General features: G+C 51.4%; 2 protein-coding genes across 2 annotated transcripts in view; both read left to right on the forward strand.

The window, feature by feature from the left end:
- ACAP2 (ArfGAP with coiled-coil, ankyrin repeat and PH domains 2) overlaps nucleotides 1–3,446 on the forward strand; it is a 68,210-nt gene extending 64,764 nt beyond the window's left edge. Inside the window, exon 23 of the mRNA XM_059822613.1 lies at nucleotides 78–3,446. Within this exon, the coding sequence (XP_059678596.1) occupies nucleotides 78–181 (104 nt within the window). The 3' untranslated portion in view covers nucleotides 182–3,446. The remainder of the gene's footprint in view (nucleotides 1–77) is intronic.
- A 1,119-nt stretch (nucleotides 3,447–4,565) lies between these two features.
- Nucleotides 4,566–16,999, forward strand: part of XXYLT1 (xyloside xylosyltransferase 1) — a 38,294-nt gene continuing 25,860 nt past the window's right edge. The window contains exons 1-2 of the mRNA XM_059822767.1: nucleotides 4,566–5,003; nucleotides 11,102–11,249. Of these exons, the coding sequence (XP_059678750.1) occupies nucleotides 4,566–5,003; nucleotides 11,102–11,249 (586 nt within the window). The remainder of the gene's footprint in view (nucleotides 5,004–11,101; nucleotides 11,250–16,999) is intronic.

The following is a 16,999-nucleotide window of genomic DNA, read 5'->3' on the forward strand; positions in this document are numbered from 1 at the left end:
GTAGGGCATTTGTGCAATGGTGGGTGATGTTAACTATCATGATGTTTAAAACCATTTCCCTTTTCTTTTCTACCTAGGAGATGAAATTTATCAGGACATTTTTCGTGACTTTTCTCAAATGGCATCAAATAATCCAGAGAAGCTAAACCGTTTCCAGCAGTCAGATTCACACAAGTCTTAAGTGTCAAGAAGGAAAAGAAGCTGATCCTTCTAGTGCAAGTCTTTTTTACTTTAACAGAATGAATTATATGCATTTTGTTAGGTAGTTCGGATGAAATGACCACTCTAATGTAGCTTTAGATTGTGGTAGCTGGGGAAATGTATGAGTTTTATGTTCTACAGTACGTATACCTCAGCAGCTGAAGAAAATGTTTAAACAAAGGAATACCTGCTAGCTCAGTATAAAAATAGTACCTGTTAGGAAGTACGAAGTTTGTCTGCAGTTCGTACATAAAGTTAGAGCGTAGCTGTATGCATTGCAGACTCCGGATGGCAGGATGATCAGACCAGCTTAGCTATTTAGTATCGCCTACTGTCATCTGTCTCCTTATTGCCATAAAAAATGTGCCTCTGACAAGGAGGTCTGGATTGCATTTTCTGAGACTGTTTGAAAGGGAAATCTGGTAATGACTTGCTGAGTTGTCCTTCTATTTGTGGGCCTATAACTTAACAGATTCTCTTGTTCCTACACTGACTCTGGTTAAAGGTAGGCTGTTAATAACAGGACGTGGTAACTCCTGCTCTTTTGCAAGCTCTTTCACAGTAGAAGCTTTAACACCAGGCTGGCCTTTAGGCTGGTGACTGCGGGTCAGTCACAATAGGTGTATACCCTGGAGGACCAAATTTCTAAGAGCAGTCTATTTTCCTTTTTTTCTCCTAAATTAAACTTTCTGTGCAGCAAGTATACTTTTAAATGAGCATGTGGAACCTTTCATGAAAAATAAACTTAATCCTTCTGGACATGATGTGGGGTTTGTTTGTAGTAAATTTCAAGTTTTGATGTCAAAATGAGACATGAAAGTAAATATTGAGCCAATGGAGTTTGTGTAGAGCAGTTGTACAATGTCTGTTTGTTACCTTTCCTTTTTGCTGTTCTCACTACTTGCCCTAAGCTGAATATATAAAATCTCATATGTAATGCAGCTGCCTGAAATTTAGGGCAATCAATTCTTTATATCAGGAAGCAGTATGCCTTAGATAATCTGCAAAGATATGTATGTATACATGCTGTCTAAACTAAGGTGTGCACAGGAAAACCTAGGAATTTCACTGCACATTTCTGCAAAGTAACAAATGAGTATAGTCTCCAGCTGTATTCTGAGGGCAGCAACACAATTTGCTTTATTCAGTAGTGAGCTTCACTCTGGTGATGTGCATACATAAATGGTGTCTGTAGATACCTGCTTATGTGTCAGTTTATTTAATACCTGGAAGTAATCACCTGAAGCCCCAAACCACAGATGCAATTCTTTATGTTCTATTTGTCTGCCCTATGGACAACTTAAGGAGATTTTTTTAGGTAACATAGTATCAATGTGAGTTTTTAATATTCCGAATAGCCATGGCCTTATGCTAACCTGCTGTTTAAATGTATTTAGGAAATGAATTGGCTTTTCTCCAAGCTGGCTAAGATAAGCAAAATTGGGTAAAACATTCTGTAAGCTGTGGTAAAATTAAACTTTCTGGCATGTTAAATTTTAACAAGGTATTTCAAATATTTATAATTTTGCATCAAATGTGTAATAATGCATCAAATCTGGATGATTATTACTGCAAAGTTAATAGCATTTTAGAATTGCCCAATAGATTCTTTTTCCAAGCAGGCTTTGTGTGTGGTCTAATTATGTTAGGAAAAGCAGATTCTGCCCATTTAAAGAGTGCGTTTAGTCTGAATAATAAGAAATTTAGGAATATCACCTGTAAGCAGTAATTTGTAGTAAGTTGTTTTTTATATAGCTGACTATGAAATGATAATATACTTCCTAATCTGTGGTATGTAACAGCAGTGGATGTTTTAGTAGATCTTAGAGAAAGTAAAATTCCCGGTGTACAGATGGGACAATGTAAGATACGACTATGTATAGTATACACTTTAGACATAGGTTTTTCTAAAAATTTGTCTTTTGCAGCCTACATGACAGGCAGATTATAGAGTGATTGGCTGTAATGTAAAGCTACCTAAAGCTTAATGGCATAATTGCTATCTCAGTCCATGCTGCTGGAAAAATGTCCGAGACACTTACTTCAAATCTCCACTGGTATTTTCCTCCCTACCCACAAAAATCTCTGTGACAAATATTGCAGGATGACTCCCTATAGACAAAAAAGTTTCTTCCCTGTAGCTCTGCAGATCCATGTGCTACATTCCTGACTCTGATCTGTCTGGGAAGCAGTATCAGTCTATTTATGCTGAAGGACTAATAACACACCTGATCCACAGGTTGCATTGCTCTTGTCAGGAGCTCTGGAGTTCAGGGAGTAGGTATGTCACTTCTGATCTTGCAGCCTTGTTCCGCAGTCCTTTTAGGTATGCTAGGATGGTCCAGTATAAACTGCATTCATTTAAAGCTTTTTTCAGGTCAGGTGCAATACATGTGTTACTAAGTTGCTCATCAGCAAAAAAGAATATGCGGTTAAGTTACATGAAATGTATTGAGGTCTCAGTCCTGCCAGCTACTGGCAGGCTCAGTGCTCCACGGCCTCTGTAACTTGCAGGATTCAGCCCTCAGTAATACAAAGTATGATTATCGCCAGGACTGTGAAGATATGGATTCTGTATTGAGTTCTGAATCAAGTGCTAATCTTCTGCTCAGTAATATTAGGAAACTTCCCTTTTTATTACAATTTGAATCTGAGTATAACAAGAATAATAGACAATAAGGCTCCATTGTGGGTTAACATCTTGTACTCTACACCAGATAATGGGAAGCTACAATTCCAGTTCATGTTTCTCTGTAGGTATGAAATATAGTAAGTCTTAATTGGTGAGGTACAAAGCAGTAGATTGCTAACACAGTTTAAAATCAGCTTTCACATGGTTTTTTAGTCATTTACTAGATAGCCCACTGAAAGATTTTTATATTATTTTTCCTAGCCAGAGTTAGACCATGTGTTCCAAAAGTCTCTTGGACAGACAAATGTCAAGGAGCTCAACGTATATTCTAATGCATTGTGATTTCAGAGGTGTCATTTACTTTGCATGTTGATTAAAATGATGTCTGTGGTCTCTCCTTAGTGGTCTGTATTGTTTTGATTGTTAATAAGGTTGTATGTTAATGTCAGTATGGTGCATATAAACTTTATTATCATACTGAATTATGCCACTGAATTAATTAGACATGCTGGAATTTGTTCCTCTAAATTTGGGTGAAGGTGGCAGATGGTAGAAGTCTTTGCTTGCTTTCACAAGCTGCACATACTGCAGCCTGAACGCGTTTCAGTTGTTGTTGTTGATTAGTACATTGTGGACTTCAGCCTCCTTACCAATTAGGGCCTAATGCAAGAAGTCACTGAAATTGGTGGCAATCTTTCTGCTGATTCAGAGGCTTTGCATTGTACCTTTTGTGTCTTCTAATGTTAGGGCGTTAAAGGATCCTGTATTAATACCACATTTTTCACTCTGGGATTTTAGATTTTACCTGTTTATATACTGAGCTGAAACAGTTTTAGAAAATGCAACCAGACCTTCCACCTGCTGTCAGCAAATCCCCCCATGAGAGGAAGTTTCTCCTGTTTTTGCAGTATAACATCAATACACACATGTTGTCCAAATTATTAGAGTTCTCCTCAATAGAGCAAAAACTTGGTAGCACTAAAGAAAAAAGGAGAACTAGAATAAGCATAGGTTTGGCTGTGATGTTTCCAGGACTTTGGTGCTTCCCTGCAGCCATCTATTTTAAAGTGTGGATGCTAACTCTGCTTCTTGATCATGAGAATCTCAAATGACACAGTGACTGTAAAAGGACCATTTGATGGAATTACAAATAATGTGTAAGTACTAAGGCTGTAGTATTTTTACAGTGTCAAAAGGCTTGAGCTGATTATTCTGATTATTTAATAGACTGAAACTATTTTGAGTCAGTTTTGCAAACTACCCTCTCTGCCCATTCACAAATGGACACTTCCCAAAGGCCACTTCTTTGTGCAGCCTGATAGCTGAGATGTCTTGCTCTCTGGCTTGCACAAGAGCACATTTTTAAAACAGGGATGACTCCAGAAAGGCAATACTGGGGAAAAGGATGAATGTACCACTCTGGTATATCCCCTTCCATACGCTTGCTTTATCTTTCTACATACAGTATTTTCTTGTTTCTCTTTGTATCTAAAACTTGAATGTAGTTTTCCTGTAGTTTGCCATTGTAAATGAGAGGAACACATTATTACCCTTGTAGTTCATCGACTGTACATGCTGTAAGGATTGTAAATACTGTACTTGATTAAACCTTTCTACACTGTCATGGGCCTCGCTGGGCGCGGGGCGGGCGCGGGGCGGGCGCGGGGCGGGCGCGGGGCGGGCGCGGGGCGGGCGCGGGGCGGGCGCGGGGCGGGCGCGGGGCGGGCGCGGCATGGCGGCGATGGGCCGCGCGGGCCGGGGCTGGGGCTGGGCGCGCTCCCAGCCCTGCGCCCTGGCGCTGGCCGCCGCCCTGGCCGTCTGCGCCTTCTACTACCTCGGCGGCGGCGGCGAGACCTTCTCCAGCGCCACCCGCCGCCTCCGCGCCACGCCGCCCGCTCCGGCCCACCGCCACCCCCAGCGCGGCGGCGGGGAGGCGGCGGCGGCGGCGGCGGGGGGCCGCGACCTGCACCTCCTGATGATGTTCACCAAGGCGGAGCGGAGCCCGGCGCTGCGCGCCAAGGGGCAGGCGGCGCTGCGCTCCCTGCTGCGGCACGGCCGCCTGGGCGGCGGGGACGCGCTGCACCTCCACCTCGTCACCGAGGGCGCCAGCAGGGACATCGGCCTCGGCCTGCTGCGGGACCTGCTGCGCGGCGCCGCCTTCCGGCACCAGGTGCGGCGGGCGGGGGCGCGGGCGCGGGCACCTGCGCGGGCGGGCGGGCGGGGCCCCGCCGCGGCCGTGCGCTCTCCCGCGGCCGGCCTGCCGCGGCTGTGGGGCGGGCCCGCGGGAGCCGCGGTCCCGGCCTTTGCCGCCCGTGTGCTGGGGTGCTGCGGCGGGCGGGTGCACTGCTGCCGGAGCGTCTTCTGGGGCTCTCCCTCACCTGCCTTCCGGCCAGGCGTTACGAAGGAAGCGCCCGGGGTTTCTGAGCGACGTTCATCTTCCCGTAAGACAAAGGCAGCAGCCGGCCAGGGAAAAGAAACTTTCTCCACGGACAGCCCTTGCTCCGGCTCCCTACAGAGGGTGCTTGCTGCCCGTCTGTGCTGGAGGAGGCTGCGCCTCTCCCCAGTCTCTTGAGTCTTCCGGAGGGCTTGTTCTGTGTGAGCTGAGCCCCCGCGCTCCCTGCTGCTGCTGCCGCCGCCTGCGGGGAGCTGTCCTCCGCAGCTCAGTGATTATCTTACCCAGGACTGGGTGGCTGCGTGGACCGGGAACACCTCTGGCACACCATTTCTGCTGGAGAAGAGCAGTTGCTCTGAGCAGTGCTGCTCCTCTTCTGGAGACCCTGTTGTTAGCCCCGGTTCAGCAGGCCAGCACAAGGACCGCGTGTCACCCTGCTGCTAGCGGCTCTTGAAAAAGGGAATGGAGAGCCTGTAACAGCTGGAGTGCTTCCACGTGCGAATGTCCATCCTGCTACCTGCCTGAGAAACAGTTCTGTCTCCCAGAAATGTAGTCGGTGCAGTCCATGTAAAGTCAGGCTTTCCTTCGCATTAAACAGGTGTCTGAAAACTGGAGGAGTGTTAAGTTCAGAGAGTCCAGGTAACTTGACTCTACTGTCCTGAGGTGCTGCTGCAGAGTATTGCTTGGAAGTGTCCTCTACTTCTGATGTAACTTTTCGTTTCTCATCTTTCAGATATTTGATACTAGCTGAACTCTGCTGAGATGTAACTAGAGATGTAACCTTAATGTTGTTCATACAAATCATTTTTTGGTAAATAATCCCACCTTTCCTTTTTCTTAAACAGCACTTCACTAGTGCTGGCACTCAGTCAGGTCAGGTATCTGTGGTGGGTACCCTGCACCGTGCTGGCAGTGCTCAGCTGGCTGGAGGGGGTGTGCACAGCTGCCTTCAGGAGAATTCCTCCCTGCCACGGTGGGGTGGACTAGCGGTGCCCCATGATGGTGCAGTGCAAATGTTCAGTGTGACAGCCTACCTCAGGTTTGTGGTATGTGTCCCCTGGAGTGGGGGGACCCCCGGGCCACCATGGCGTGCAGATCCCTTGCAGACACCTCTGTGCATCTGTGGCTGCCTTACTGCCATCTGCTCTTCTCAGAAACCAAAATCCTCTGTGGGCAGCCTTGCCAGCATTGCTTGCGCAGGGGAGCGCAGGCTTGTGAGTCGAACGTTGCATGAAGTGGGGGCGGAGGTGGGGGCCTGCAGTGATGTGTCTGTTGCAGGGTGGGCCTCCGTCTGTGGGTGCTTGTGGACTCGCAGTAAAGCCTGGCTCACGGCTCGGTGTAGTAGGTCTTGCGCCAGAACTGATCTCCTGGGTGTAAGCAAGCAGCGTGGTCTGGAGGGCTCAGGTGAGATTTCGCTGGGATCTACTCAGTGGGACAGCTGCTTCTCTCTCCTGGCAGAGCCTGACGTATCCTGGTTTCATTAGCTAGCCTGTGGTTAGCAGTATACTTCAGAGCTATCCACTCACCTGTTTTTAGGTAGAGTTCCTAGTACAGAGCAGAGGCTGTTGCCTGCTCCTCAAGCATACAGCCTTGCCCCTAATGCTGCACCAGTTTCTGGTACGCCAGCAGATGACAGCGCCTCTTTATTCTTGCTGTAGCCTACCCCATCCCTCCTCTTTATGTGCAGGAAACATCATCTAAAATATTGAAGGTGGTTGATCCTGATGCTCAGGTAGCTCCAGCAATAACCCATCGTCATCCTGAGACCTCTCCTTTCCTGGTTCTCTTGGTGTCCGCAGAACCCTCTCCAGGTTCTACGCTGTTTTCCTAGAGCAGGCCCAGAGACAGAGGCTTGATAAAGTGCTCAGAGGGCAGCTTGAGCTGCTGAGGGAGGATTGATAAAAACCCCGAACTTTACTTTTTCTTCATGAAGATGTGATTCGGACAGCTTTTGGAGCTGTCCTTGCCCTCCCCTCCCGCGAGAGCTGGGATCGGTTGGGTTCTCTGTTAGAGTGAAGCCCAGGAATCAGAAGACCTGGGTCCCAACCCTCGGGGAAGGTCATGGGCCAGCTCTCGTTTCTCCCTAATCAAATTCAGGAGTTTTCAAAATCTCCTGGAGCCTGAAGCAGCCGGCTGCAGCCTGCCAGGGCAGGACGCGAAGGATGGGGGGGGGCTTTGGGATGCGCTACGGTGGGGTGCCTGGGAGCGCTCAGGCATGGGACCCTCCCTGCTGCGCAGGGCAGGGCGGAGCTGGGCTGTCCCAGTCACGGGACAGTCGTGACATGGCATCACCGGTGCCACAGTGCCTGTACAGATGTGTCCCAGATGTGGAGCTAGGAGCGCAGCGTGCCGACAGTGAGCGGCAGATGGAGCTGGTGCTCCGCCATGCGGTGCCTGCGTGGCGTTTTGGCGTGGGGTGGAGAGCGGCGGGGACGGAGGAAGTTGGCCGGGAAGCACCGGCGGGCAGCGGGGAGGGAGGAAGGACTCACCGCACGCCGGCACCCAGCCAGGGCCTGGCCTTCTGCCCGTGCCGCGACCTCCGAGCCCCGGCTTGCGGGGGTTCTGTGGGCATTTACCAGGGCTTGTATGCTCGCAGCTGCAGAGAGCGTGTCCTGGCCCGCGGGTTGCAGGGTGATCTCCGCAGCCTCTCCCGCTTCCCGGCGAGCAGGAGGTGCCCCGGAGCAAGCCTGGGCCTGTCTCAGCAGCTGATGCTGTGCTTACAAAGAGCCCCGACTCGCACCGTTTCCTGCAACTCCGGGCTGCGCGGTCTGACTCCTTGTGCTGATTCATATCGCTTATTTATTCCGTTCCCTGACGAGAATGACATTAACTGCCTGCTCTGCTCGTTGCTCTTCCTGGTTGCTTGTTTAGATCAGCCCCGCAGAGGATGCTGCCAAACACCGACTCCCCCGTGGGTCTGGTGCTGTGCGAAGACATGCTGGGGTGAATGTAACTGAGCTGCCGCGCTTACAAGAGAGCTGCAAAGATACCCGGCACGAGAAGGAGGGAAAGTTAAAGAGAAGCGAAATGTGGGTTGTTTTTTCCTAGTGAATCAATTGAAGGGGTCTTTTCTTGGTGCAGGACGCGTGTTTATAAAACTGTGCTTGCACAGGAAACCCCTGGAACTCACTTTTCTTAATGTCCTCAGCAAACGTGGTCAGATTTAGCTATGGGGATTTACTGAAAGCTGCTACACAAATAAATAATGAAGAACAAAATTAGCAGCAGATCAACATGCTGTGCTAAAGTCAGCAGTGGGGAGAAGAGAAGCCCTCGCAGTCCTGGAGAGGCTGGCTGGCCTGTGGCTGCGGAAGGAAGATTCAGCTGCTTAGGAGCTTGCTTTGCAGAAGTGCCTAACCAAAGGGTGGGCAAAAGACACAAATTGTCCTGTTTTCTTTGGCAGGGGAGGGAAGGCAGATGATGCTGTGTCTGGAGTTTCAGGAGTATGTTTCCCGTGATTTTTGTCCAGCGGTGCTTGGCACTCTGCTCGTTTCAGAGGTGACTGGAACTGGTTTGACTTTTTTTACCTGCTGCTCAGCTGTTTCCTATGTGCTGTACAGACCTCAGGCTGCCTTTGTTGAATGGAGAAGGGTGGTTACAGGTGCTGTATTTCTCCTCCATGCCTCTCCAATCCGGCCAGACCCTGAAGCTGTCCCTACCGAGCTGGGCTGGGAGCAGAGCATCACGCATCCCAGTGGTGGTGGTGCTGGCAGTGCTCAGCTCTGTGCACAGGCGGTCAGTGCCGTTGCACCTGGACAGTAGTGGTGTTTTGCTGTGTTTGGTCACCCAGGATCACTGCCGTCAGCAGCGCTTGGTGCTGCCGATCTGCTCCCTGCAGCCATGCTGCTCTTCCGCCTGTTCCTGCAGCACTGCTGGTGCTAACCGTGATGGTGAAGACGGCTGCGCAGCTTGGCAGGGCTGGGGCGAGATGCTGCCGTAATGTTCCTGGTAACAGAGTTTTCTCCCCTGTGGTGTCTCTGGGAAGGATTATGTATGCTGTGCTATCCAAAGCCAGGTGTGGCTCCTGATGAGCTCTCCCAATGCACTTTCCTGGTACATGTTGTTCTGTATTTTTCCTGCCGTCCTGCTGCAGGCGCTTGGCCCTGAGCCCACCAGCTGGGACGCCAGCAGCGTGGCCGCCCCGCCGAGGGACACGCTGGTCGCAGAGCCTGCGTGAGGGCTGTCATACAGCGCCCAGCTGCTGGCAAGGGCCAGCATCGAGCCCTTGGCCGAGGGCAGTTGGTTGAGGTGCCCTCCCTAGGAGGGGCTCCGTGGGGACTCCACTGTGACTGTCCTCCAGCGGTACCCCACTGACCACCCCGGGGTCAGGATGGGCCCATCACCTTGCCTTGCTCGACCCATGAGTGGATCCCTGCCTCCAGCGAGCTCTGCTCTGACGTAAGAGCACTTTGATCTGGGTAACATCTTCTGCAAGAAAGCGGGGGGGGAAGAAGCTCCAGACTGCCCACTGTCTCTGCCTTTGTGCCAGAGGTTCCAGAGCCCCCTTTTCCTCTAAGGCACTTGACTTGGTTTAGGTTTAAAAAAAGCAAATGCTCTACCTTGTATGTTTAAGTGTATAGTGCAGGGCTCCAGATGAAGTTTCAGTAGGAAAAAGGAGTGAAATCATAGAACCGTTGAATAGTTGAGTTTGGAAGAGACCTATGGAGAACATGGGGTTGCGATCCCTGCTGAAGGCTTAAGGAATTGTCTCTGTATCCCTCAAACAAGGGGTATAGGCTCCCCTTTCCAAAATTCAAGTACTGCTGCAAAGTTGTGTCCTCACCGGCCTTCAGTTCCTGCGGGGCTCTTCCTGTTTCCCCTGGCCTGATCAAGGCGGCGCGACCTCGAGTCTCCACACTCGCGTTCCTGCATTACCCTGTATCCGCACCGGCGTCGCGTCCCTTGTCTCCCTTAATTACCCTGAAAATCCCTCCTGTTATCTTGCACGATTCAGTGACCTGCGTCCTTCTGTATGTACAATAAGCATCAGGCTGCATGAGAGTTCCTGTTTGTCGGACTTTGACCAAAATTAATTATAAGCTTGTAAAATTTCAGTAGCTGACGAGGTACATTTGCAGTTGCTCCTGTTTCCGGCCCGTAGCCCCGGCCTGCGCGGACGTGCCAGGGCCGGTGCTGGTGCATGGGCTCCAGCAGAGCTGGGGAGCACAGAGCATTGCTGGCTGAGGGCGAGCAGAGCTCCAGCACAGGCGGGCTGAGCTCCATCTGGAGAAGATGCTCGACTCTGCTGTAACTGCTGATGTTTGGATTTTTGTCGGCGTGCTGTGGCCCGTCCTCCCTTTCCCCCTCCAGCTCTGGCAGGACGTGCTGCAGAGCTTGCCTACATGCCGGGCTGAGGTTCAGGAAATCCGGGCTGTGTCCCTGGCCCTGTCACAGCCTGCCTGTGTAGCAGGGAGCAAGTCTTGGTCCTTGGGGTAAGTGACACGTGGTCTGGCCTGCCGCTGGCAGGGTGCCAGAGCCTGGAGTGAGCAGTCACCTCTTCTGATGGGCTCCATATGGGAGACCAGATACGTAGTTGCATTAGGCAGTGGGAACAGACCAGAAAAAAACCACAAAACATTGAACAAGCTTGATTGTGTGAGTGGATTCGCATCTCTGCCCATCTCACAGTTACGAAATGGCTGTAAAAATCCTTCCCTCCTTTCCCTGCTGCACTCAGCTGGCTCTCGTGGCAGGCGGATGTGTGGGGGCCGGGGCAGTCGGGTCCCTTTGTGCAGCTGCGGTGCCAACCAGCAGTCTCTGTGCTTTAGCAACCTCTCCCGCCTCGCCCTGTGCTGGTGCAGGCTGAGCAAAGGCTGCCAGTGCTGGGCCAGACCCCAGAGGCGGCAGCTGAGTGGTGTTTCTGGTGTTTCTCCTAGGTAATAGTCCATGATGTGAATGAGCTGACGGAAAAGCTGTTTCCAATCGTCGAAGCCATGCAGAAACACTTCAGCGCTGGATCAGGGACCTACTACAGCGACTCGATCTTCTTCTTGTCGGTTGCAATGCATCGCATCATGCCCAAAGGTAAGCCTGCGCTGAGCTGCCGCAGCAGCTGCCTCCGGCAACACAGGCTCTCTTTTTCTTCTGCATGGAGATTTTATTCAGCGCTATTTCAAATGCAAAGAAAGCTAACAAACTTTTGGGGTGGCCTTCTGGGGTTCTGCTCCTTCCTGCAGAGCGACAGACCCTTCCATCCAAGACTGCCCACATGCAGGTCTCTGCTGGCACGAGTGGCAGGAGGTTATCTGTGCCGCATGGCAGCGGGGCCTGCCCTCGCGCCCTGAGGCGATAGGAGAGGCGAGACAGGAGCAAGCGTGCATGCCCTGTGTGTGTTTACAGCCCCCTTCCCGGTGGGGTGTCAGTGGAAAGAGGTGTCGCATGTTCGTGGCACAGCTGCCTGGCTGTGCGCTAGCAAGCGTCAGCAGAGAGCGGTTGTCAAGCCTTTCCTCTTGGCTTCGGTGAGCTCTTGGAAAGCTTTGGTGATTAGCAGCCACTGATCACTTAAGTTTCCTTTTTGTGCCTTCGCTCTGCTGTTATTGAGTGCGAGAACAACAATAAATCTGCAGGAAAATAAGGCAGCTGGCAAAGAGGACTTGGCTCAGTTGATGCCATGTTTTCCTTCCCCGGCTGCGCACGGGTGCTTCTCGTGGGACCGGCATGCTCTCTAGCCTTGGACTGGTCGCACAAGGAGGGTGTTGCATCCCTGGGCTCTGAACCCTTTCCCCAGAGCTGCCCCAGCCCTGCCTGTCCCTTCCCGGCGTTGGTCCCTGGGTTCTCCCTGCCGGCTGCCCCGCTCGCCTGACGCACCGGTGAGGGCAGCATCCTCTCCCAGACCGGCTGCTGGCCACGTGCCCTCTGTGCCGCAGCAGGGTGCGGGTGGCAGTGGCAGCAGGCAGCCCTGGGGTCCTGCCTGCCCGTACACCTGCCCCGGGAGGAGGTGACCAGCCTCTGGAAGCCGCTTGTGGATGGCACACGGTGGTGGGCCGTTCCCACATGTGCGTGTTATTGAAGTAGCTGTTCCCATGGCTAGCATTGCCGGCACCGGCAGCTTCCTTGGCATCTGGAGCCTCTGCCCAGCCATAATATTCCCTGCAGACTTCCTACCATGGATGTCGGGTGCAGTCTTGCTGGGGTGTGAGCAGGTGCGACTCCTCTGTGCCCCTGCTGAGCCCTGTCCCAGTTTGGCTCTGCCTAGTAGCTCCTGCCGCTGCACTGGTTCATGAGGCTTCCTCCGGACGTGTCCCTGTCTGGGGAGCACAGCCATCCCACGCTAGCTCGTTAAGCGGTGGGGCAGTGGTGTTTAATTTGTGCAGGCAGGCATTAGGGAAGAGCAGGCAGGGAGGTGACCTGCTTCATCCTCCTTGGGGCTGTGGGACAAGGTGGCTCCGAGGGTCCCATCCAACCCCTGCTGATCATTGAGGGTCCCATCCAGCCCCTGCCGATCATTACTCTGTGGTCTCCAGGGAATGTGCTGTACTTTGCTCTCCATTAGACATGGGTGATTTTTTTTTGTCTGGTGATGTCTGCATTGCGAGTGCTTTGAAGTACGCTGAATACAAATGACAGTATTAATGTTGGCTAATTCACTTGTCGTGATTCCCTACCCTGTCTTTACCATGTGCTAAAGATATCTGTGTTCTGCCGCCTGCCAGCAAGAAGCTGCTCAGTCTGAAATGCTTTTTCTCAGTTCGTCAACCCGCCAGTTGTCTTGTCTCTTGCAAAGCTTGTTTGCTCTCCCTCAGCCCAATGGGGCTCTCAGTGGTCTGTTCGGGGCACAGGATGTTTAAAGAGGTATTTTTACAGTTTCATAAGCTTAGTTTTTGTTTCAGAAGCTGCTAGTAAAGCTGATTTATATTTCCCTTGCAAGGGAGGTCAGATTTACTGCACTGGGTGCCTGGTGATTTATGGGGCTGGCGGGGCTCCCTGGCCCCTTCCCTGCTTCCCGACGCGCAGCCGGCACCGGACGGGAGGCAGTGGGGGAGGCTGCAGCTCTGCTGCCCACTTGTAGGCTTGCAGGTGGCGTGGGAATGGCAGTGGGCTCCTGATGCTCCCCTGGCTCTGACAAACCAGCCTCTACAGGTGTGAAGAAGCCACTTTGCTAAGGTGAAGGAGAAAGGACCAAACCTTCTTTTTCAGGCAGTATTAGCATTTTTCCGGGTGCATTTCTGTGCCATTTCATCTGCCCTGAACGCTGCATCTTTTTATGCACCTTTGCAGGCACACCCGGCTCCCTAGTGTTAGCACCATTTTTTTGTGGAAGCCAGATTTGACTGGAAGCTTAAGCATTCTCCAGAAGAAATGAAGGCCCTGATCTGAATATTAAGCTCTCTTGTGTGTGCATTTGCATTTGTGCTAATAGGTCTGTAGGGTTTTTTCAATGGCTAGCAACCTTTGCGTTAAAGTTGCCTGGCTTTAGTTTCCCAAACTTATAATTTTTTGAAGGGAGGCGTTTCCGTAGTATCATGACTTAGTGATTTGTTTGGAGCCTTGGAGCTGTGATGGAGCACTGACTTTGCAGACTGATGGCACTCAAAACTGAACACCGGGGTTGTTGGTTTTTTTTTAAAAAGACATGTGGAACACATGCTGGCTGCATGCATATTGCACCGAGAATAAATGGGTTTTGACACTCAGCTGCTCTGTCTTTCACTGCTGCTTGGGATCCTTGCCCAAAAAACTTCAGATCTAAAACCTGCAGCTGCCAAACTAGAATATAACAGCTTCTTAGCTGGTGTAAATCATGGAACTCTCTTGCCTTAAATGTCTTACATCAGTGGAGTTAATCTGATTTAAACCAGCTGGGGACTTGGTATGCAGTGTGCAGAAGTGCAGACTGCATAACTCTTGTCTGTGCTTGAGGCTCATAAATCCTGTTTTAATGTGATGTGGCCAGGCCCAAGGAGCTGGAGGAGGCCACGATGCATCGCAATGGTTTTGCAAGGGAGAAGTGATGGGAAAGTTGCACAGAGAGAGGATGAGCAGGGTTCAGGTTTAGGAGGAGCTGCCAGGATGAGGACAATACCAGCACGAAATGGTCCTGGGACTTGCAGAGGAGTGCTAGGAGGGGAAGGGAGGACAAGGACGCGGACCTTTTTACTTTCCTTTTCAGTATGCCAATCCAGAGGTGGCCTCTCACTTCCCGACTGGCTTCGATCCCTCTAATTAATTGTCATTTTAGTCATGTAACTTCAGAGGACCCAGCAAGCTTTTTATAACCTTCCTTACAGATACATTAAGGAGTAATGTGTGGGCAGGTCTGCCTGGCAGGCAGACTCCTGATGCCATGGGCGAGGGGAGGAGGAGATGGGGTGGCAGAGGCGCGGCCAGGGGAAGCTGTGGGCTCCCCAGGGAATTCTTGGCACCCATCCTTGGCCCAAGTCAGGTAGTTTTCAGGGAGAATTAGTTTAGCAACTAGGCGTCCTCAGCAGCTGGTGGGCTGAGGGAGAGATCTCAGTGTCCAGCAGCTTGGGCAGAGCTTTGCAAACTGCTGTTAGTGTTGGACCCCGTTGGTTTTGCTGACCGTGCTGCAGCAGGATGACCCTGTGGGAGAAGAGAAGGAGCAGAGGGAAAATGGGACAGGATGAAGAAGCAGCTTTGTGGCTTATCTCTGCCAACTCAGACAGAGGAGTGGAGTCCATTAGCTCAGGGGAGTCTCTGAAACCTGGCTGGAGGTACTGTGCCTCGCCTGGAGTGAGGATATTTAGCAGAACTTGATTGAAGACGATATTTGACAAATTGGAGGCAGCAAGGTTTCCTGGCTGGTGAGAACAGCTGGCAGGCTTCCTGGGGGGAACCATCTCTGAATGTGGTCCTCCTCCCCGCCTGGCAGCATGTGGGGGAGCTCTTGGGGTTTCTTTCCCACTGACCAACCCAGCATGAAGGCAGAAGCCCTGCCGAAGGGTGGGAGATGAGCACAGGGTGCCTGAGCTCTGCTGTGCACAAGGTTAGCCCTCGTACAGCATGCTGCATCTTTCAGGCACTGGCAAAGCACTAGCTCGTTTTTCTTGGTGCCGCTCTGGGTGGGCAGGGAGAGGAACCGTCTCTGCTCCCCTGAAGCTGGTGGGATGCAGCTGAGCAGAGCCACGGCTGGGATGTCTGCCTGGAGAGTGAGTGCCAGTGAGGATGGGACCCTTGCTTGTGCTAACACAGCTCTGTGTCTTCACATGGGCAGTGGAGGGATGAGCGCAAAGCAGGATGGCATGTGACTGCAGTGTTTAATTCCACTAACGGGATCTCTTACAAGCATATGTATAAAATTAGACTTGGAGATCTCTAGGAAGGCAGCTCAGCAGGATAGTTCCTCCTCGTGCCCAGCCTCTCTTCTGCTTTGATGCCTGCTGCATCCCAGAGATGACCTATGTGCCTGCAGAAGGCTCTGCAAACAGACAGTGAGAGCCATCAGAAGGTGTCTAGCTAACAGCCAGGGAGAGAGGCAAATGCTGTTCAGCTTACCCTCCACCTATTTTAAATACTTTGAAAGCATGGGACCAAGAAGGAGAAGAGAGCCAATTCCCTGTCTGGTTTATTCTGGTGTTAGGAATTGGGGTAAGAAAGTGGATGTGTTGGAAAATATTTGGGAGAAAATATTTGGTGATGAAATACTTGACATAATTATCACTATTGAGATCGGTAGGGTGAGGTACAACTAAGTTATTAAGACTACTGGTTGCAGTGCTTATGAGAGGCGATGGATAAGAGAAGTAGGAGCTGGGCAGTACTCTACCGTGAAGACGCACCTGGGGACTTGCTGACTGAAAACTCAGGAGCTTGGTCTTGGTCTAACATTTGGTGAGGTTATTCATCATGGGCTTGTAAGGGAACTAAGCAGCAGTGGGAGAAGTGGGTGAGTTTCTCTGTGGCTAAACAAAGATGAGGAGCTACGAAGAAGGATAACAGAGCGGGACTGATCATTACATATTGCTGAAATTTATGGCATATCAACATGGTCTGTTGGGAAAAACCTGGAAAAGGTTCAGAGAAGAGCAGTGGCTTCTGTACAAGACAAACGTGGCTGACTGGGACACTCCAGTCTGGGAGAGGGCTGGCTGAGGGGGTTACGGTACAGTCCATGAAGTCACGAGCCATGCAATGCAGATGTTTTACAAGAACTGGGGGGCATCAAAGTTGGTAGGAGCTAGGTTTAAAACAGAGAGTGCAGTGATTATTCACACAGGTGCGGTGATCTGTGGAGTTTCTTGCCGTGGGATGTTGTAGATGCTGAGCTGCCTCATGGCAGAAGAAATCATTGCAAGCTGCTGTCTGATAGACACCGCCTCTGCTTTGGGATCTCCCAAGCTGCAAGCTGTGCAGGAGCATGTCAGGGGGGACATGGCTGTGTGTGGTAGGGGGAAGCGCGGCCGGCCGTTGCAGGTGAATAAACGGCACCGTGTCCAGGGAAGTGGCCACCAACAGGGAGCTGCGCCATCGGCTTCATAACGGGTGTCTGGACTTCATGGCTGTGACACACCGGGATCAAACAGGAGGTTGAGTGGTCTCCCTGGCCGCAGGCTCTGAACGGGGTATTTTATCCAGCTCATTACCAACAGCTGTACTGATTATTAAGCATAGACCAGATTATAATGATGTTTGTCCAAGCTGCCTGTGATGACCAAGCCCCAGGCCGCTTGGGGTTTGGTTCTGTTTGCAGCAGGCTCCAGCTGCTGGCTCCAGCTTGGTCTCCCACGAAACTGATATCAGCCTTTGCCTGCTCTGGGAGTCCCGGCCCGGAGAGAGTGGCCTCTGTGAGCATCAGCTTATGCCTTTCCCACTGAGCG

This window comes from Gavia stellata, chromosome 11 (genome assembly GCF_030936135.1).
Source record: "Gavia stellata isolate bGavSte3 chromosome 11, bGavSte3.hap2, whole genome shotgun sequence".
In the NCBI taxonomy this organism is placed as follows: domain Eukaryota; kingdom Metazoa; phylum Chordata; class Aves; order Gaviiformes; family Gaviidae; genus Gavia; species Gavia stellata.